This window comes from Gymnogyps californianus, chromosome 1 (genome assembly GCF_018139145.2).
Source record: "Gymnogyps californianus isolate 813 chromosome 1, ASM1813914v2, whole genome shotgun sequence".
NCBI classification, from domain to species: Eukaryota; Metazoa; Chordata; class Aves; order Accipitriformes; family Cathartidae; genus Gymnogyps; species Gymnogyps californianus.
The window spans coordinates 185580261-185602982 of NC_059471.1; the positions used below are offsets into that span (position 1 = coordinate 185580261).

A 22722-nucleotide genomic window follows, 5' to 3' on the forward strand; every position below is an offset into this window, starting at 1 on the left:
CATCCTAGAGTTACCTGCAAAAATGAATTTTATTTGCTTGTTGGGCTTCTGCTGAAGTATCTGAAAATTTCTCATCTCCTCCTTTTATACATTCTGAGTGCTTAGCTCTGACAGTAGCCTATAAGTAGCAGTTCTGCTGTGTCTGAGAACAGTTTCTCACTCCAATGATATTCATGTTGTGTCTCATCACTTCAGATGCTTTTTGTTTGCCTGTTTGGGTTCACAAAGATTCACAGGAAGTCTAAGCTTCTGCCAGCTCTTCTAACATCACACAGACCTTCCCTGAAGCAGAGGATGCAGCCTTAAAATTCTTTGGCCTAATTGGTACTTCAGAGACAAAATGATAGTAAATATATCTAGACATGCCATATGTAAACATTTACTAGTTTTGCAGTGGTGAATTTCTACACACCATAGGACTACATTAGTCATTGCTTGAAAGTGTTCCTGGTGTTCTTTTGTGAGAGATATTATTAAATAGAAAGGCATACATTCCTGAATTGTCTTTCTAAATACAATTATATGATATAACCACAATATAAAGTTTTTATTAAAATGTTATTTTTATTGTGTAATGAGGCACAATGACATGAAAAATATTAAATAGTTAGTGCTTTTTTGTGTCTTGTCTCTGTAATCAGAGCTACCATGGGCGTGTCTTCAGCATTAAGAACTGTGCTGTATGATTAGTTGGAGTTAGCTTGCTCACTGGATGCCACAATGAATTTCATATATACAGTTGTAATTTTTGTTATGATGGGATAAACTATATGTTCAAATTAAAAATGTAATAGATCACAGTAAGAACAGTATTTATATGCTACATTGAGGACCAAGATACCAGAGGAGGCCCCTATGTATTACAAGACATATGAGAGAGTTATTTTCCATTAGGACGGAAACTGGAATGCTTTAATTGGCCCAGTTTCCTTCTCTTAACCATCATAATTCTAGTTGCCATCGTGTTCCAGGTAGGAGCTAATTTGATGGATATTTAGGAAATGTGAATGACTTAGAGCAGATCTTTTAGCCTTGCTTCATCTTAGGTTTTCTTGTTGCACTCTAGTCAGAAATTTCTTTGTGCTTTGAAATTTCTGCAGACCAGCAGGCTCTCGGTATTATCTGTTTGGATTATGTTTTCAATTGCTTTCTTTTCTTTTACCATCTGTTTCTTCTATTTTTTGGGAGACTACTCTATTCAAGGGTTTCTGTAGTGAGGAATTTACTTGCATTTATACTCTGGGATAGTACAAAAGATTTCTCCTCACCTTGAGCATAGGAAGTTTTGGATTTTTTCTCCTTTCTTTCTGAAATTCCAAAGAAGTGAGTTTGGAGAGTGATTCAGGTTTTGGTATGTGGAATATCTTTGTTCAGATTTAAAAAAAAAAAAAACAAACGACAAAAAAACCCCCACAAAATAATTTTAGTAGGTAGAATCCCTGGATTCACTGGATTTGTTCATAACTCTAAATCTGCAGGGTACCAGTTTTCACAGCGTGGTTGATGTAATTCAGAGAAAATACTTAATCCCATTTTCTGGAGGACCTAATTAAAAGGAGTAGTAAGCTAGTAATATTATGGAAAAGAAATATCTACACTATTATGTGTAACCGAATTGGTTACAAGCCAACTGATACACAAACTCTCCTTATACATATCCATCTCCAGCTTACACCTGGCTCAGAATCATGACTTCTGTATAATGAAGTGGTGCAGTTTTTAGCAGTGTAGTTCACATGATATTCCAGTAATAGTAACTCATCTGTTGGAGCTGGTGATGCACATCTGAGCCAAAAAAAAAAACTTCCAAAGAAGAATAGTTGGTGAAACCATCTTATCTTCTAGGAGTAGCATTCTCAGAACAAGTCTTTTTTTGCTATGAAAATAACAGCAAAAATACCCAATAAAGTGTCTTTTTTTAATAATTATTTTTTGAGACACTCAAAAGGGTTGCACTCTAATCTTTCCTGGATTCCTGAGCAATATACAAATATACCCATATTCCATTGATTCCTTGGACATTGGAAGGGAGGGGTAGGAGGTAGCTATGTGATTCTGACCCAAACGTTTCCATGTACTGGAGCTGTTCCAGTGTTCTACATAATGGCAGTTTGCTACTTAAACACTGAAAAACCAAATGTTGGAGGAGTCTAGAAAAAGCTATTTAACAGCAAGAAGGAATCCAGATGATACAAATAACTGGTTGGAAAGCATGTGCCTTTGTGTGTTTGAGAGAAATGTTTATTACTTCTGTTCACTGTATATATAGATTGTATATTGAGCTAGTGTCTCTAAAAATATCTAGAATAGCTATCAAGTGAATTAAGATTTCATCCTCGTCCCTTTATAGCCACATAAAGAGAGAGATACAGGGACAATTGAGAATGGGGATGCAGACCAACAAAGAATTGCTTTGATCAGTAAAAGAAGTACCAGTCTCTGATTCTGAAGTATGTTTGCTGTTCTTCAGTTGTAGGTTACTACCCATGTATTGATTTCTTTTAAAAATCATTGCATTGCTTGACTACCTCATGAACGTAATCATGAAGATAGTTAATCTGAAAGAGTAATTCATTATATGTATATATATATGTAAAGTAAGTATAAAAAATTCAGATGGATTTTAACAGAGTTGGGTGATAGGGGGATATGTTAACCATCTGGGAAGCAGCAGCAGATCTTTTGAACTGTAAAAACAGAGTAAAGTGTATTTAAGGGCTCAAACAAAGAATTTTTGCTATAAACTGGTGTTCTGGTTTCGGCTGGGACAGAGTTAACTTTCTTTTTAGTAGCTGGTACAGTGCTGGGTTTTGGATTTAGTACGAGAATGATGTTGATAACACTCTGATGTTTTAGTTGTTGCTAAGTAGCGCTTATCTTAAGCCAAGGACTTTTCAGTTTCCCATGCTGTGCCAGCAAGCAGGTGTGCAAGAAGCTGGGAGGGAGCAGAGCCGGGGCAGCTGACCTGAACTAGCCAAAGGGGTATTCCATACCATGGAACGTCATGCCCAGTATATAAACAGGGGGGAGTTGGCAGGGAGGGGTGGATCGCGGCTCGGGAACTAACTGGGCATCGGTCAGCGGGTGGTGAGAAATTGCATTGTGCATCACTGGTTTTTTTCCTCCCCCCCCGCTTCCTTTTTTTGTTATATTCCTTTTCATTACTATTATTATTATATTTCATTAATACTATTGTTAGTATTATATTTTACTTTAGTTATTAAACTGTTCTTATCTCAACCCATGAGTTTTACTTCTTTTTCCTTTGCTTTCCTCCTGCTCACCCCACTGGGAGGGGGAGGGGGAAACGGCTGCGTGGTGCTTAGTTGCTGACTGGGGTTAAACCACGACAACTGGGATTTTTGTGAAATACTTTTCTGATGAGATATGATTTCAGAAAAATTAAAAATTTTCTGTGGGAATATTTGAAAGGAGAAATTACATAGAATTTTTGCAGGAAAAAATTGAAAATGTTGAAAAAAATTGTTAAAATATTGTGGGTTTTGTAGATAATGTCATCTGAGTAATAAGTGTAGGCTTGTCTGAGACTCCATGCTACAGAGATAGAGACCTGAGATGCCATAGTTACAAATTCAGTTAGACATTTCTCCAAGCTCCATTTCTTCTGTCTTGTATACTCATATTACTAACCACTCTATTTTTGCTGCTGTTGTATGCGCTGGGCCCCACTTCTTGTCTTGGTTCTTTGAGCAGTGTGCTTTCTTGACAATGTGTATTATAAGAAGAAGATGGAGAGCAGGCATAGGTCTAATGTGCAGCAAAATGTTTCCTTACATCCACTTGCAGCAAACAAGGCAGAGAGAGGTCTGTAGCAGTACATTCATTCGAGGGAATGAATGGGAACACCCCATAGACATAAATACAGCCAGAAACAACAGCTCTGAGATTTGGGGACTTTGGCATTCATCTGAGTGGGTGTTCTTATTTTTACTCCCTGCTCTCATGGGGTTATGTGCTGAATCTATGTAACTTCTAAGATTCATACTCCTTTCCCAGCTCTATGTGATTGGAATCTACTTTGAAACAGTTTATGCTCAGACCTCAGCTACAGGCTAGGTGCTTTATAGTGAACTGGTCTTGTGCTGCAGCACTGCATTTACTGTTTATCTGTTTTGTGGCACCAGCTATGCCCATTTTCCTTTCCCGCATTCAATCCACTACAACTTTCTCTTCCTGTGCTATTCACCGGCTCATAGTCATTCTCAAGGCCCTGTCTGGATATCAGGAGTGAAGAAATTGTGTTTTATAAGGCAAAAAGAAATGTGAACAATAAAATTGGATATTTGGAAGGCAAAATACAGACCATCATGTCCACTTCTGCAATGCTTTGTCCTTTTCATTTTCTCCTCATACTTGTCTTCAGTGTTCAATCATCTTCTTTCCTTTTAGAAACACCAGCAGCTATCAGTAGTATCCGTGGAAAAATGTTGGTGTCTGGAAATAGATGAATAGTTTTTCCTGAGCCTCATTTTCTGCAAGGCTACACGGGGCTCCAACGCATGAAACTGTGTCCTCATACACTGAGCATCAGTGTTTCAATCTTTGCCCCAAGATCTTCAAAAACCATGTGTGTCTCTGGGAGTGGTCTGGAAAATATAGGCAGTAAGAGTGGACGTGGAGTCCTTTTCCTGCTGACAGTCATGCCAGGCTGTGTATGAAGTACTTGATTTCAGAAGAGCTCTGGTCCTGTTCTGCGTGCATCTATCACTCTCCTTGATTCTGTTGAAATCAAGCATAGCCTGGCAATTAAAGCTTTAATAATTTCTTTCAAAATTGCTTTCCTGGAAATTTAGCACGTTCAATAAGCTATGAGATAAGTTGGAAGTACCTGAAATCAGTTTATCAAATCATAGTTTAATCCACAGGCAAGAGTCAAACTGCTTATTGTAAGCAGGTGATTAATAAATACAAATCTGGGTACCTGTAGGTTCATTGATGCCAAATTTGAACCATTAACCCTCCCTCTCATCTCTGAAGATATAATAATTACATGTGGATTTGGGTCAGAATTTTTGCCTTTTTGACAGAAAACCAACTGTTGACCTTGGCTAGAGCAGAGTTGCCACTTGCTGCAATCAGTATGTTTGGAATTACAAGTGATACCCCTTTACGTGATGCATACATTATATTTGCCATAACAAATGTAGGAAAAAAATTGTTAGCGATTATATTTAAGTTTATGAAAGTTCTGTATATCAAAGTATTTTCAGTGAAGCAATGATTCAAGCAAGCACAGAGGAACATCTGGAATGCGTCTGGTGCCAGTGTTTTCTACTGTGACTTCATCATGTTGCTTCTGTAGGAATGCAGCAGAATAATAGCTGAGACAAGTTTGTTGAATAAGCTATTAAAATCCCAGATGTCAACATGTGTTTTGCATTTTTATGGATCAAAATAATGCTGTTGTGGGTATAAAATTTCATTTTACAACTCTGTCTTCCTGAAATCTCCCTTCAAGTTATTGTAAATGTTTTTGTGGATGGAAGAAGAACCTAAACTCTAGGTCACTGTCCCATATTTGGATGCAGTATTCATTTTGTGAAGGGGGATTTAGAATCTTCAGCCTATAGTAGTAAAAAATTATTTCCTAAGATGCTAATGACAGTTCTTGGAAAGGCAAGTTCTTAATGTTTCCTCGTATTTACCTTATGGCTGCACTATGTAAAAGTCTATCTTTTATTGCGAGGTACTAGATGCTAGGTACTAGAAGGTTTGGGTGCAAAGGTACCCTAAGGGCATCTTGAAAAAAGTAATAAAAACTAAAAGTAAGCACTGCAGTGAGAAATCATATACAGATATGCAGTGAAATAATGGTGTCTTTTTGGTGTTAAGTTAAAGCATTAGTCTTAGCATCAAGCAAGTGATGATCTGGCCAGTTTGCTGGATCATTTAAATGGTTGTATGACAAGATAGAGCTAGGTTTTGTTCTGTGTTTGCTTTGGGCTTGAAAATCACCTTGATTGGTCATATTCTTAGAGGAAGGCATTCAGGGCTTAAAAGATATGGCCCATGTGCAAGAGTCAGTGTGACGAAGAATTACACAGGCAGGCAATTTTATCGCCAAGTTGGATTAGCAACTCAGGCAGAACTCAGAAAGGACAATCTGATACTGTGACAAATTCCTATTTTGAGAGCAAAATGATAGTTAGCATATGAGCATACGTATCAATATAATAAAAGCATATACTAATGAGGGAAAAATTGCTTCTAGGAATTACTTTACGCAGTGATAAAGCCCCTGAACAACATTGGAGTTTTGTGTCATTCAGGTATATTCAGAAACATTGCACACATCATTTCTGTGTGTTCAGCAAAATATGTGTTAATTGATAGTTCCTGCAATAAATATGTAACATCGTAATAACTCTTGAGAAATTCTATGTAACATTTAAATTAGTTTTAAAAAGGGGTGGAATCCTTGAATTATTTTATCTTCTGTGTATCAGACGTTCTTGATTTGTTTTATGTGCCAGAGACTTTAGTTACCAAAGCCCTTGTAGACTTTAAGGTAATTTGAAGCTGTTTTGTGTCACCGAGAGCAGAGAGGCAAAGCCTAAGCTTCAGAAGTAACAAGCAGTTGAGTTGATATAATCTGTTCTGATGATTCTAGTGACTGATCCATGTATGTACTGCAGGGAAAGATGGAATAAGCCACTCCTTGTCAATATGACCAGGAGAATCCCACCTGACAACAACCTAATGATCAGTCTAATCCTGAGTTTGCGAACAATCATCTAAAATAAAGAATTCTCTCTATTGTGTATGAGCACTGACCCCATGCAGTCCATCATGCCCAGTGTCTTGTCTCCAGATGTGGGCAGTCTTTGATGCTTCAGAGGGTGTTTGGAATTAAGGACAAAGTTGAGGACACATTATCCACATAGAAGTCAGCAGGAGACATAGTGCTGACATTATAGTATCTTGTAAATATTCTATTTTAGTATGTAAACTATTCCACTATGTTGTGATCAAATATACCACTTGGGATTTTCTAAAGCATACAACTGAATTAGAATTCCAACTGCCATAAGTCATCAATAGGATTAGTGCTGGTAATTCCTGCAGGTTCTTTGGAAAAAGTCACACATGCACCAATCATAAGATTCTCATTTAGACTTTTTAGTCATGTACTTTTTGAGTAACCACTGAAGTGAATAAATATTTGCAGAGTCAGTGACTTCAATAGTAAATACTTAGAAGCAAGAAATTGATCACTTGATTCTTCTGAAAAAAAAAATAGCTAGTAATTACAACTTTCTATAAATAATAACAGTTTACAGATATGGGGTGATGAAGTCTCATAACTGACATGACCACAAAGAATAGTCTTGCAATCTTTGTCTTCTTAATAATGTAAATCCCAGCAGATGAAATGAAAATTGCACCTTTATGTAAATTTTTGGTTGGAAATAGGTAGTTCTTCAGCAGGAATAAAATCTGAAGTAACACAATAGACATTGCAATGTAGTATCTTGCTCTAAGAATTATTATTTCTTTAACTATTAATTCAGTTTTAATGGTAGTAGTAAATTTGTTAAATTAGTAGTAAATATAAAATTATTGTAAAATATAAATAAATAAAAATATAAAATATTTTACACCTATTGTTATAGGTGTGAAAGTCTGAGTTTAAGCATGAATCTATAGCATTATCTTGCTTTAGCATAAACAAGGTCTTAAATGCTTGTCTGCTTTTCCCAAACAATCCCACTACATATTTAGCTTTCAGGATGCTCAAAACACCCTGAATTTCTTGGTGGTTTATTATTGTACCTTTTTACTTTTTGTATCAACATGAATTTCCAAATTAAACTGGTAGAATCTCATACATAAAAGATGACTGTAAATCTATTTTTGAAGTTTGTGCATGAAGACATATCAGGAATTCAAGATCAGGATTTTGAGATTCTTATATAGGCATTTGAATAAAGTGACAAGACCTAAAGATATATTCAACATCCAGTAGCTTTCATAGAGAGCAAAGAACTCGAGATAGCATTTTTGAAAATATGACTACTGGGTAAGATATCTTAAAGGAATTTGAACATTTGAGAGAATGTCCAGACCCAGATTAAGAGCAGTGAGCTCTTAAATTTTGTTCTTTCTGTGCCTAAAATATAGAGTAACCTTTTGCTTGGCTTACAAATTTTATTTTGTTTGTCAACTGTGCAGCACTGCCGCCATGGAATTTGTGTGAGCAGAGAAATGGAGACGCGTCCTGTAGATGGAGAATGGGGACCATGGGGACCTTATAGCTCATGTTCAAGAACTTGTGGAGGTGGAATCAAGAGCACTATCAGGCTGTGTAATAGACCAGAGTATGTTTTTTATTGTGTTTTACGTTAATGCATAATGAAGATATTACGACATAACAAAATATTACGACATTTTGTTTTGGTTCAAAACAAAATGAAGGCATTGTGGGTAGCGCAAATTAGTTCGAAGCAACAATAAAAAAAAATGCTTGTTTCAGCCATGTTTGAAAAGAGAGGTAAGTCCACAGACTATAATATGCTGAAAACTTTTAGATTACTCTTGTCTCTCAACTATATCATTCATATTTATAGATATTTCTAAAGAGTTATTTTGGCAGGGTCTTTTTTTCTAGCTTTACTCTAAATGCTGAGGGTTTCTTTAAACATTGAGATGCTTTCTTTGGAGTAAAAGCTGCAAAAAGAAATAGATGTATTCCCTGGTAATCTTTTTAGTGAAACACTTGATTTGCTTTGATTTAAGGCTTTTTCACAACATCACCACCAGTAATGCCCACCAGGAACACTGGTTACAGCAGAGTCGTTTACAACTTACCTTTATAATGAGAAACTTCCATTGACTGAATAATTCAATGTGGGTTTCATTCTCTGTAATTAAAGTCAAAGAGAACTTTACCCTTAACTTCTCCAGAAGCAGAACCATAGCTGCAGCCTGGGCAGTTTCAGGGTTTTTCTAGAAGTCATGTCATCTTGATATTATCAGTGGGATAAATGAACCTCAATCAAACGACCCCAGGTTATTTAATTTTCTCTGATGAGTAAGAGGCGGTAGACTAGATTCCCATTGGATATGCCTCTGTCAGTCTGTAGTAACTGTTAGTATCAATATGCTATTGATTTATTCTTTTTTTCCTCCCCAAGAACCTACTAATACTAAATTATTGTGTAGCAGGGTTTATAACAGTTAGGAAATGTATTTTAGACTTTACAGTAAATGGGGTGTTTTCCACAATTTTCCCTTTTTAGTTCTTTTGATCCTCAAACTGAAACCGATTTTAGGACTACAGAAAAGAGCATCTCAGCTCCTAACTCTGTCTTCTTTCTTTGTCACTCTGTAAAATTATAGTTTCAGATTACTGAGGGAGGTGCTGCTTCTGTAAAAATAGAGCTGTACTCTCAGCTAAATTGATAAAAGCATTAAAGTTAATGCTTTTTCCCAGGCCAAATAATTATGACTGTAAGAGAAATAAAAATTTGATAGACATTAATAAACATCAGTAGCTTGATTACCACCTACCTCAGCAGCAGTATTTTACACGGACTTCTTATTTTCTTCACTTGGGTATAAATGTATGCACAGTGCAATAGAAGGTAAGAGTGTGTGTGGGGAAAGTCAGTAACAGATGGCAGGATGCTGTGTGAGATTTTCCCCTTTAGATCAGTGGCTCAAGCCACTTCTCATGGAAAACAGCAATTTTCGAAACTGAGTGTGTTTTACCTATTTTTGTTAGACCAAGAAATGGAGGAAAGTACTGTATTGGCCGCAGGATGAAATTTCGATCATGTAATACTGATTCATGTCCAAAAGGCAAAAAAGATTTCCGGGAACAACAGTGCTCTGAATTTGATGGCAAACACTTTAATATCAACGGTCTTACGTCTACTGTTCGCTGGCTTCCAAAATACAGTGGTAGTAAGTAATTATAATTTTTTTCAATTAATGAAATAAAAATGTTACTTTTAATTAAAGTTTTAAAACAGACAAGAAACCTGTTGGATTTTCTTTCCAGTTTCTATGAAAGATCGCTGTAAACTTTTTTGCCGAGTTTCTGGAACAACTTCCTACTATCAGCTGAAGGACAGAGTTGCTGATGGTACTCCCTGTGGAGCAGAAACCAATGACCTTTGTGTTCAAGGCTTATGCAGGGTATTTAAATCTAAACTTATTAATTATTAAAATCACTTTTAGCAGATGGTAAAGTAGATATTAAATATTCATCCAAATAACCATTACTGAAAACATGTAAAGCAAGATGTTTTGAATTTACTTAAGTTAATTTTAATCCCTACCAAATTAAAGATCTGGAAATGGAGGCAATTAAATGAAGAACATACAATTGAATCTGAAGACCCACAGTCTTTCCTCATTAAGCCTCATATGTGAGAGAGTTCATGTTGTCCAAGTGAGCAGAGAGAAACTGATCCAAAATTTGGATTAAGGGCAGAAAGAAGCATGCTGTGTGCTTATTGCTGTCATATTTCTGCTATCAAAGAAGTAAAAAAGTAGAAAATCCAAGGGTAGATAGAGTACATATTTATTATTTCATTGCAAAATCGGGAGGAACTGACCCTTGAAAGGGATCATTTCAGCATTCTTTGCTTAATGGCAGTTATGGAAGTGCCACAAGATTTTGTTGGGAGAAGCAAGGTGCTATGTTATAACAACTCAAGACTTTTTTGTCAAGCCCAGGTTGTTTTGCTAATTGCAGTGAAACTAAGTAAATTCAGGATGAGGAGAAAATGTAGCCTTTTTTATAGTGTTGAATCAAGAGGAAAGAGGAAATGCCAGAGAATTGTCCTGTTTATCATAATTTGAAAAAAATGAAGTTTAAGTAAAGATACATAAACAAAAATTGTGCTTATGCTAGTTTAACCAGCATAGTCTACATGTATTCCTTTGCTTCTTTTGCAGTAATGACAGACTTTAAAAGAATTGATGACCTTATACATATACATACTACTTTTAGGATTCCAAGACTTTTAATGTAAATATAACTTAAAATTTATACACTATGTTGATTTTTTTATACAAGATCTTTACATACTGTTACGTATTCTTATACAGTTCTTGGCATATTAAGTGTATTTGAATTGTACATTCTTAGTACAACAGCACTATTGTGCTTTGCCCTTACATCACACCCAAAAACATAAAAGGCTTTTCACGAATTGCCAAGGAAGACCAGATATATACAGTGAATAAGAATATTTTTGGGGAGTGGGAAGCTTACATTGTTTGTTTTCATTGTTTTCCATTGGGCTGAGTGACACAGGCCTATTGTAATTTTTTTTTTTTTTTTTTTTTTTTTTTTTGTAGCAAGCAGGCTGTGATCACGTTTTGAATTCCAAGGCAAGGAGAGACAAATGTGGAATCTGTGGTGGTGATAATTCTTCATGTAAGACTCTTGCAGGTACTTTCAACAGTGCTCGTTATGGTATGTTTGTTTGGTTTTTTTTTTAAATCTTAATGCACATTTCAGTATGGCTTAGAAACTATGTTTTACATTTGAGGAAGTGGGATTTCAGTGTATGTTCTTTAGGGCCTCTGTCAACAAAAAATATCTCTGATTTTCAGTCACATGTGCCCTCTCAAGGATGCAGAGGCAAACACTGTGACACACAAACCCATTCAAGGGCGGGGGGAATCAATCTGCTCTAAGGTCAAAACAAAAGACACGAATAAAAGATGTGATGAGGATAAAAGTACTTTAAAAGGAAGAATGCTTCTTGCTTTGCATTTCGCATTCTCTCATCTGAAACTATGCAGCTGAAGGACTTATTCCAATGTCTCCTTCTGGTTGTGTAAAGAGATAGCAAGAAGTCTGTGGTGTGAGCAGCTGATGAGGTTCCTTTTTTCCTATAGTGAAAAAGATAGCTTGTGAAATGTGAGCCTTCTCTTTCCAGAGAACATGGACAGCAACGTTTATGTTCTTTTTTCTTCATTGGCATATAGTGAATGAGAAACTTCTGAATAACCTTGGTAATTCCTATTTCTTTGATTTAGTTTCTCTAATAGAGCTACTGATAGTTTTTCTATATATAGTCCTTTCTGGGAAGTATGGAGAGACTATTGTATGTGTGTAGCCGTGCAGTTAAGTAGTTAAGAGCGTAGAACGTAAGGACAGAAGTCTCTAGGTTAATATCAGATTCCTAAAGGCTTCTTCATGCCGCTTCACTGGTTGAAAGAGACCACAGGCGAAGTGAAAATGATACCTGGAGAGCTGCCAAAGAGGATCTTCATAGAACAAAGGAATTGCTGGTCAAAGAGGAAAGTATGCCCAGTATCCTGTTGGATATTTTTTTTTTTTTTTTATCCTGGCAGAGGGCTTGCACCAAGCAAAAAGTACCAAAAAACTTAAAGGTGGGATACAGCTTTCCTTCCCATACAAATACATGTAACTTTTCTTGTGTCTGTCCTGAGAAGTTGGAAGACAACACAATCAGCTATTAGAGACTGGATTTCTGAACATGTGGTCAAAACACTGAAGGAAAAGAATATATTATTTTGATAATTCTGAGTAAAGGACTGTCAGTGTTTTTGTTTTCCACCTCTATGAAAGATCTTTTTGCTTATAGGCAGCACATGAATTCTGTCACAAATACATTTGATACAAGTGACCGTTACACGAAACTGCCATTTATACAAATATGGTTGAGACTGTCACTCTCTGCTGTTTATCAGCTTTGCATTGTCACAGACTTATTTGCTTCTAACTCAAGTTGGAGGGAAAAAAAACCCCATGTTTTGGGATGAGGAAAACCTTGATTTATTATTTTGGTTTTATACTTAGTTGAATGTTTTAAATTATGTTCGAATTCTTGGAATTATAGCATATAAAAGATGATACTGAATTATACTACTGGATAGTATGCTAAACATTTGGGATTATCACTCAAGTGTGCTCAAGTAGGAGTGCAGCAGTGCAAACAAGAGGTTGTAGCTAGCTGATCACTAAAACTTCAGTGTCCATGGGAGGCCTATGACATCCCTAGGCTAATGACTGAAAACATTGTCTGAGGAAATGTTCTTTTCCAAAAAAGTTCTGAGTGAGGATCACAAGATAAGTATGCCAAAGTCTGTGCACTTCGTCTTTTTCTTTTAACTTCACCTGGTCGCCTTCCATACTGACATGAGTCATTTTACTAAGGCACAATTTGGAATTAGAGAGTAGCAGCCTGTGGTGCATGCTTGTATTCATACAGTTATAATGTTGTCATTAAGTGTTTAAAGAGTAGCGAAACAATCATCAGAAATTCATTACACTGGAATACTAATTTACTTAGCTCCCAATTTAGAAAATTGTAATCTAATTATGTACACATAATTATTATGTTGGCTATTATTAAATTAGAGTAATTAATTATCAAATTAGAGTATCTGAGGATTTCCTGGAAAATGGTCATTCTCAGTGCCTTAGTATGTGATCTATTCTCCTGTGTATCCTTGACAACATGCTATGCAGTTTTGTTTATAGTTTCCTCCCATATTTTGTCTTCTGTCGTTCTATTACCACAAGGTTTTCAGCGTGTGAGATGAGGGGCTTTTTTGAGTGTGTTTTGGTTTTCTTCCCAGTATGTTGGAAGATTGACCAAACGCTGTGTATTTATCCAGAGCATACAGCGTGTCAATTTGCAATTGCAGTGCTGCCCCCAGCTGGTGAATATATTGGACTTGTGATTAGATTAAATGTCCATTTAAATACATGGCATAGTTTTAATAGATTAAAAGCACTGGGAAGTTAATGAATTATGAAATTTAAAAGGATGTTGCCATTTAAATTTTCACCCACAGAGGTGAGTCAACTAACTAAAGTTAAATCAGGGCAAGACTGTTAAACACAGCAAAATAAGTGGAAAAATCAGCAAAGATTATATCAATGCTTCAGATTACATGTTTCTGTTTATTATTTGTTTCCAATGTTTGCCATACTCAGTTTTTCTTAGACATAAGAATCCTTTTGAATTTTTGATCAGCATCTGTGAGAAACGGGGGTTTTTTTTAACCTATGCTTATGTGCAGAGCAACAGTTCTAAAAAGTAGATCTTGATGCACCTTATTTTGTTACCTTACGACAAGGCTACCATAATAGTAGTTGGAGATATTACAGGAAACGATGACTCATTTGTGAAGCATTTGTATTTTGAAGGGAGCACACTAGGGTAACATTTTAAGTAGCAGAATGTGGATCAAGCATGGCTAGTTTATCTGATATATCTGCCTATGTGTATGGCCTGCAACACTGCAATATTTGAGTACTTAGGACTCATTCTTTAGAGTACTGTCATGCAGTACTCTTGTGAGCTAGAGAAAGGCTAACCCGATTGTATAAACAGGGAGTGGAGATATTTCATGTTAAGTGACTTATTCAGACTTGTATAAAAGTTTTGAGGTTAAATTGTGAGGAGCCACAATGCTTCCTGAGTCCCACTGGATGTACTTGACTGCTTTCTAGACTACTGCTGCTCTCTAGAGATTTTTCTGAGTAGGTTGAACTCATGTTATTGGTAAAGAATTGAATTCACATTTCTGAACACAGGAATGAATTTTAATGAGTTATGAAAATAAAAGTTCAGTTCAACTGATTAAAAACCGAAAAAACCCAAAAACCAACAACAAAGTTTTATATGCATGAAGATATTCACATTTCCTTCCTAAATCATGAGGGCATTCAGCAGTGGTTGTCACTGGTGCACTGTAGGGTTTTGTGAATAAAACTAGTTAAATGTATGTTCATATTTACTAGTATTTGACTATTTTTGTATATAATTAATTTGTGAATAATTACATTACAGGTTACAATGTTGTAGTAAATATCCCCAAAGGAGCAACAAACATTGATATTCGGCAGCATAGCTACTCAGGGAAACCAGAAGATGACAACTACCTTGGTAAAAGCCTCCTGCGTATAACATTGATGGATAGTTTTTGTGCTCTTGCCAGAGGTCTGCTGTAGACATGTATTATCAGAAGTCTGATAAAGTCTTTACAGCAAACATCTAATTACATTGTATCATCATTTGCCTGAGTCTCTCTGTAGATATTAGTTTTCAGAAAAATGAGTGAGATGTTGTTAGGTTTCTAATTCTTAATTGTGTGTGTGTGTGTGTGTGTTCATTTGTCAGAGAATAGGAATTATAGCACATTTCATCATTTTGTCAATTTTTTACTTTGTTGTGGCAATGTTAATTAAAACTCCACAAGTGAACTCAGGAATAATGCAGGTGTTTGTGGTTTTAAATCTTGGAAGCATACACTTTGTTTATAAATGAAGCAGTCTGACCTTCAGCAAACTTATCAGTTGTCTCACATTTCTCTTTTCTGTCATGTCTGAGTATAAAGATCATATGTTGATAATTTGCAAGTGTGTGAGAGGAACAAAGAATTCATAAGCACATTATACCAAAAATCTTGGTTGTTCTATTTCACAGTAGTTATGTTATATCTGAAGTGCCTGAGAGAATATTGGTGCATATTTTCCTTCTGTCTCTTCTTCCATTACCATCCTACTCAACAAACTTCAGAGTTTTCAAAATGCTTTCCTTGCCACCTGTTGCCCTGTTGCTGCACATGCATCTGGCAGGACACAGAAACAGCCCTCACCCCCTGACGCTAGCTACCATTTCAAATGTAGTAATGCCTGAATAGCATGCCTTTACTAAAAATTTTACTTTATTTTTAAATTTAATTTTTAACTTGTTATTCATATTTATTATTATAAATTGGTCATTATATTAAATTATTACTATAAATGTTTAGTAATTTATTTATACTTTAAAATTTACCTTTAAAAGCCACTTCACTAAAAGTAGCTCTAGCAAATACAAGAATGTGGGCTGTAAAATAGGCCAGAAATACAGATAATTATTGTTTCCTTCTACAGTAGCGGAACCTAACCAAATTTAAAAGCGATGACTGCAGTCAACTCTTCAGCAGAACAAATATTATTAAAGTTGTGTTGTTAACACAGAGAAAATCCATGACAGCTGCTCAGGTGAAAGTTACTGATGGTTAGGGTTGAATTCATGCATTAGAAACTGTTTGATACAACTTTAAAGTATTACACATGGACTAAAATAAAGCTAAGTGTTGATGAGAAGATATATTATTAAGAGTTTTTATTGATAGAACCTTTTAATTAAATAGATGCTTTATTTCCAATATTTTATTTTACTTATAGCTTTATCTGATATTCATGGAAATTTTATCTTGAATGGAAATTTTGTTGTAAGCATGTCAAAAAGAGAAATCAATATACAAGGAGCCATTTTTGAGTACAGTGGTTCAAACAATACGATAGAACGAATTAACAGCACTGATAGAATCGAAGAAGAGCTAACCTTACAGGTGCATGTTTACTTTTTTCATAAGTTTGAAAATTTGCTACATGATCATTATGTTCATAATTTTATGTTCAAATTCACTGAAAAACAGCTCTCATTTTATCTCAATTAAGGTTTTGTGTGTAGGGAATTTATACAACCCTGATGTGCGTTATTCATTCAATATCCCAATAGAAGACAGAGGCGATCTGTTTATGTGGGACCCTTACGGACCCTGGCAAGACTGCAGCAGGATGTGCCAAGGTACTGTGAATTCTTTTGTCACCAGAACCAAAGACCTGATGGCATTTAGGAAGGGACTAGTCTTAAGTACTCAGATTTTTCACCCCTACTTGTCAGGAAGACACTCAGCACTCTCAGTAAACTTTTGGTGCACAGAGCCTTTAAGGACAGAATGGCTTCTGATTTTGTTTTGCTGTTTTCAGTATTTATGCAATGCAATTCTATATTCAAAACTACATGTGTGTTCCTTTCTTTGTAGCCATAGGAGTGGTTTATAAAAAAAAAAAGTTGAATCAAGTCTAATGCATCCTTAGAAAGCGGTATTGTATATCTACTAATATGTATTAGGCTTCCATTATCCTGTTTTCAGATGGTCACTGATTTGTCTAGTATCTTTCATATATATTTATTTGTCTTTTTTGGTTATCTGCTACATTGGGTGAAGCTATTTAAGGATATGTTTTACAATTTTTTAACTGTTATTCTATAGGCCATTCCAGTGTAAAAATAAAACCGCAATATGTATGAAGTGTATATATAAAGTGTACGTACACAGATTTTTGATAGATACTCCTATTAGCAGGTGCTAGAAATGCCTGTAGATATGTGATGGTGAGTTTCTTCTGGTTTTCAGTCAGGCTGTAGACATGCTTATGTGCTAGAGAAGCAGAGCATCTGTCAACTGTGGTACTTCTCCCAGCACTCCAGATCAAATTTTCTGTTTCCTTAAAGAAAAGGATCACAACCTCTAAGTTAACATGGTGGTTTGAAAATTTGGTAATTAGCAAAGGACAGACGTGTTGCATTCAGAATACTTAACCTGATGAGTAAATGGACTGTTGTACTTTTGCAGTTTTCTGGAAGTTGATGTCCTTGTAAGACCACTGTAATACAGCTGGGAGATGGCAGGGGTGACTGGGACAAGGTTGTTCTCCATCTGGAATGTAGTCAGCTGCACAAAGCAGCACGTTTGTGCAGAATCTGCTGTATACAACAATTAGTGTTGATAGGATATCTCAGTTAAATTCCTAAATGATGAATGGAATCCATTAGTGTAAAAAGGCATTCTTATTTTAGCCCTTTATTCGCTTTTTTGCTTCCTTTTCAAGGTATTCGAAGAAGAAAAATGACATGCATACGTAAAAGTGATCATGTGGTAGTGTCTGATCAAAGATGTGAACTTACACCCGCCATACCAGATGTCTTTGAGGAGTGTAATACAGAGTGTGAATTAAGGTAAAAAGAGGTTCCTAACTGATGGAGCTATTGTGGTCTTACATATTTTTGTTGATAGAGATTGAAACAAAGTAATTCAGATTGCTTTATACTTTGTCCCTCTGCCCCTCTCTACCTCCCTCATCCCTCCTGTCTCTCCTTCCTTTCCTCAAATCTATTGGTATAATGGGTTTATACATTATGTTTACACCTCTGAATCTAAGTAGAACTAGTGTAATTTTCTAATTTTTATTGGTAAAGTACAAAGTCTTTTGTTAGGATTGTGGATCTGTTCTATATATCCTGGCACAAAACCTTATATTGCTGGGCAGAATACATTTTTCACCAGAATTGTACCCACAACTGGAGCTAATTTGAAACAGACTTGTTTTTTTGCACTCCAAGAAAGCCTACGCTGAAGTGTTCAGAGGATGAACAGTTAGAATTATAGCTTACATTTTTCAAAGTCACCTAGGAGATTAAGACAAAAGATTGTCTTTAAAAAGATGTTTTTAAGCCTTTGAGTCAAATTCTTTTATATTGTTTTGAAAATTCCAGTCATGAGACAGATTTTACAGTTTTATCTGTTCCCTAAAATGCGTATCTATATTTACATGACAATTCCTAGTACATTCTCTGAGTGCTTTATTCACCGTGGTCTTATTTTTTAAAACATAGTTAGCTTTCTATAACAGTTTATCCTTGTAGGTGGCATAATGTTGGCAAAAGTGACTGCACATCAAAGTGTGGCCCAGGGTATCGGTCTATAGAGATCCACTGCATGAAGTACTCTATTTCAAAAGGACTCAGTGCTCCAGTGGATGATAAGTACTGTGCTCATCAGCAGAAACCACCAACCAGAGAGCCCTGCCATGGTGACTGTATGTTAACAAGTTGGCACTACACAGAATGGTCAGAGGTACAAATTCAAAACTTTGTAATTGTACCATTATAGTTCTGGTTAGCGTTCATATCAAATTTTTATTTCTATATCAATTTTTTTAGTTTAAGGAACTACAAGAAAATAATGTTTGACAAATGCAGAGTTGTAGGAGGAGCTAATACCAACTTTATATTTCAGCAACTTCCTCATATTTTTGTAAGAAACTGTAGCTGAATTGTTTGCGGCTTGGTTTTGGAAGTCAGCAGAGAAGATCTGGTGGTTAAAGGTGTATATTTTGTTTACAGTCTTAATAATTTAGTTCTGAGAGTATTTTGGAGAAAAGGAATAAGTACAATTTCAGCTTTAATCTTCATTAAAGAGTTTTATCTTGGAACTACTAAACAAAGTGCCAAATTTCTCTCACGTGAATGTATTAGCAGTCCGTGGATTAAATGTAGGATACATTTGTTTAACACAATCATTAATGTCTTTCACCTTTAAGACTGATAATGTATTTTGACTTGCTTTTGTCATGTTGTGTTTCCTGTTTCATAATATTGTCTATACACTGTAGTGTTCCAGGAGCTGTGAAAGAGGTGTCAGAACCAGAGAAGCTTTTTGTATGAACAGTTTGGGTCGTCATCTTCCTGACAGAGAATGCCAAGAACTTCCAAGAGTTATAACACAGAGTTGCAATGAATTCTTATGTCCAAGCTGGTCTGTTAGTGAGTGGAGTGAGGTAATGAACCATGTAAAACTTAAGATGCCTTTGATCCTGGTCATCGATATTAAAATAAGCTGCTTTTAAGGGTTTGGGTTTTTTGTTCTGACTATTTTGGGGCACACTATAATAAAAATTCTGAAGCCCTAGGATTTGGCTGATATACATCACAGATGTACAAATGGCATGAGAACTTCTGAAAAACACACCTAGAATTTATTTTTCTCTGAAATTTTGTTACATTAAAATGAGGTAGTGAAGCTACTTAAAGTAAATCTATCTACAGTAATACACATACCTTCCTTTTTTATGAAGGAATGAGGACCATCCAGCCAACTGAAGAACAGAATTTTATCCATTTTATTATAGATTATATGGGTATAAAAGAATCATAGATAGTTTAAACATTTTTCCTGTGAAAGCTGTGATATGGGCACTCATATTTTAAACAAGTATTCTTTATTCTAATGGAAATAAATGATCTGTACATTGTTCTCATATTTTTGTAGCATTAGGAACTTAATAGTGATTCCTTTGTATTAGCATTTGGGTTGATGTTTACAGGAAATGGAGAGTTCATAAAAGAACTAGTTTTGTTGGACTACTTACATTCATGGAATATTTTTGTTATTTACGTGATCTTTAAAATCCAACAGATTACGAAAGGAAAGTGAAGCCATTAATGCAGGCTTATGTCTTTACAAACTGATGACTCTAATAATTTTACAGTGTTCTGTGACATGTGGCAAAGGAATGAAACATCGTCCAGTATGGTGCCAACTTACTGATGAACAACTGAGAGATGATTTCTGTAATCCAAAGGATAGACCAGAATCAGTAACACCATGTGAACTTCATGAATGTGCATCTTGGCAAGTAGGGCCTTGGGGATCAGTGAGTACATAAGGATTCCTGGCTTCTTGTTTTCTAGTTCAGACCATGAGTGATCGCAAAACAATACCTTTTAAACATTTTAATTGGATCTTAAGCAGTTACTTTAGTTGAATTGATTCACATGTTTGTTTGCTCCTATTGGCTATCTAACCTGTAATTTAGGACACCCACGTATAAGTTAAATGCCTAAAATAGTCATTGACCCTGAGCCTTAATATCAAAGATGCTTTTACACATGAGTGTATTACATCTCTAGAATAATGACAATGTAGATAGGAAACCGTTCAGATGAATGAGACAGCTAAAAGACCAAATATTTATAGGTGTGTGGGCATATTTAAGTGGTAGCTTTAATTAAGATCGTAGAAGTGTATATGCTAATAATAGCAGGCAAAAAGACTTAGTATTTTGTTGTTATGTTTTGTTTTGACCTTCAGTGATAAAAGATCTGCTCTCTCTTTATGTGAAAGTGCTGTTGAAAAATATATTCCTGTGTGTAATGATGCTCATCTACTGTATACCAGAGTGGCTTCAAAATTCTGGAAAAAAGTGAATTAATTTCCGAAGGAAACTTTTGTCACCAAATAGATGAGAATTAATTAAAAAATAGTAAGGTACTCAACTTCATGGAGCTTTCATGAGGTCAGGTTACTCAAACCAACAGAAGTGTTGGATTATTCAGTGTTTCTTGGATGTTAGTGAGAATTCGTAACTGAATAGCAGCTCATATTTATTTTTTTTTACATATAATCTGTTAGTAAAATACAGAATAAATATACCTTTGGAATTTAAGTATATTTTCAACTTAAACATTTCTTTTGTATAGAACTTTTCTCACATAGTATTTTTTCACGTTAGAGATAACCACATTGTTGTCTAACGTAATGTTGAATTCCTTTTGAGTAATCTTTTGATCACAAGGTGCTGGCTTTCCATTGCTACAAGCTTAATGCAAAAAATAAATAAAAAATTAATTCAGTCCCATGATATAATTCTTCTGAATAAAAAAATCACTGCGTATGGCCTTGCAGGAATAGCATGTACAAGCAATTTACCAATCCATGTCATTGGAGCAGAGTTTTCTATTGCAGTTTTTCCACCGTACCATCTGGTAATAGCTGTTCACAACCTGGGTTTTTACCAGTATTTGTGCTTGAACCACAACATTTATAGAACGGGATTTATGTCATAATATTTTCAGCCATGTAATGTTTTAGATGCCTTCTTAGAGTTTGACAAGAGTACGCCCAATAGTGATGGGAAAGACATTTAACAGCTGCAGCTAGTGATTCATTTGGAAGCCACCCCTTACTTCCTCCCCCGCCACTTCCTCTACCTCAGTTTTTATTGCTGAGCATGACATTATATAGCATGGATTGTCCCTTTGATCAGTTCAGGTCAGCTGTCCTGGCTGTGTTCCCTCCCAGTCTCCTGCCCACCTCCAGCCTACTCACTGCAGGAGGTAGAAGGGGAAAAAGAGAAAGCCTTTATACTGCACAAGCACTGTTCAGCAATAGCCAAAATATTGATGTGTTATGGACACTGTTTAAGCACTATATGGTCTGCCATGAAGAAAGTTAACACCATCCCAGCAGTCATTCCTATTCATTCTAGGAAGAGTTTTAAAATAGAAAATGTAATTAAAAATTAAATTTTATTATAAATAGTGCTATTTCAAGTGCGTGAAATTATTGACTTTAACAGTGTGCTGTAACGTGTGGACGTGGATACCAGATGCGTGCAGTCAAGTGTGTTACTGGGACTTACAGAGTCATTTTGGATGATGACAGGGAATGTAATGCTGCTACTCGTCCTAGAGATAAACAAGTAAGTTAAAAAATACCTTTCAGTTGATTGTACTTTTTAGTTAAAAGCATCTAAATACAAGTGTTGTCTACTGACTCTTTGAGGGAACTTGCGGGAAATGAGTTCTAAAATGAGGAAAAAATACTGAAACTATCTGCTTTTTCCTGCACTTCAAATTTGGCCTAGGGAATTAAGTAAAAGAAGAGTAATTTGGAGATTGGAGATTTGAAAATTTGGTATATGATTGAAGGGGTCCAAAGGCCTTTGATTATTTGGGGGCAGGGGGAAGCTCCAACATGTAGGATATCATAAGGAGACTGCTTGCCATGATGCTTAATAATAGCGCCTAACTGGCTTGGTGTTCTCTGAAATTCTGCTTATATATAGTTCTTAAAAGAACGACATGGTTACTTGAAGAAAGCTTCAGTTGTTGGAACAATATTAATTCAAAACTGTGTAGACATGAATTATGATTCAGTATGGTATTAATATGGTTCTTTACCTTTTCTTCTTGTCTCAGTTTACTGACTTCATCACTTCCCTTAATTTAAATATATCATTTTTCAGAAGAAATGTTTTTAATACAGTCAGTGGGTTTACCTTTAACTGAAAGCAATTGGTGTCTT

The 22722-nt window shown here is 35.6% G+C and overlaps 1 protein-coding gene across 1 annotated transcript in view; it reads left to right on the top strand.

Annotated features, from left to right (window-relative positions):
• The window catches only part of ADAMTS20 (ADAM metallopeptidase with thrombospondin type 1 motif 20), a 104541-nt gene that overhangs the window by 39661 nt on the left and 42158 nt on the right, over positions 1-22722 (top strand). The window contains 12 exon segments of the mRNA XM_050912865.1: positions 8194-8339; positions 9746-9927; positions 10025-10161; positions 11332-11449; positions 14808-14903; positions 16193-16359; positions 16469-16598; positions 17687-17813; positions 18501-18711; positions 19250-19414; positions 20126-20290; positions 21995-22117. Coding sequence (XP_050768822.1) covers positions 8194-8339; positions 9746-9927; positions 10025-10161; positions 11332-11449; positions 14808-14903; positions 16193-16359; positions 16469-16598; positions 17687-17813; positions 18501-18711; positions 19250-19414; positions 20126-20290; positions 21995-22117 — 1767 coding nt within the window.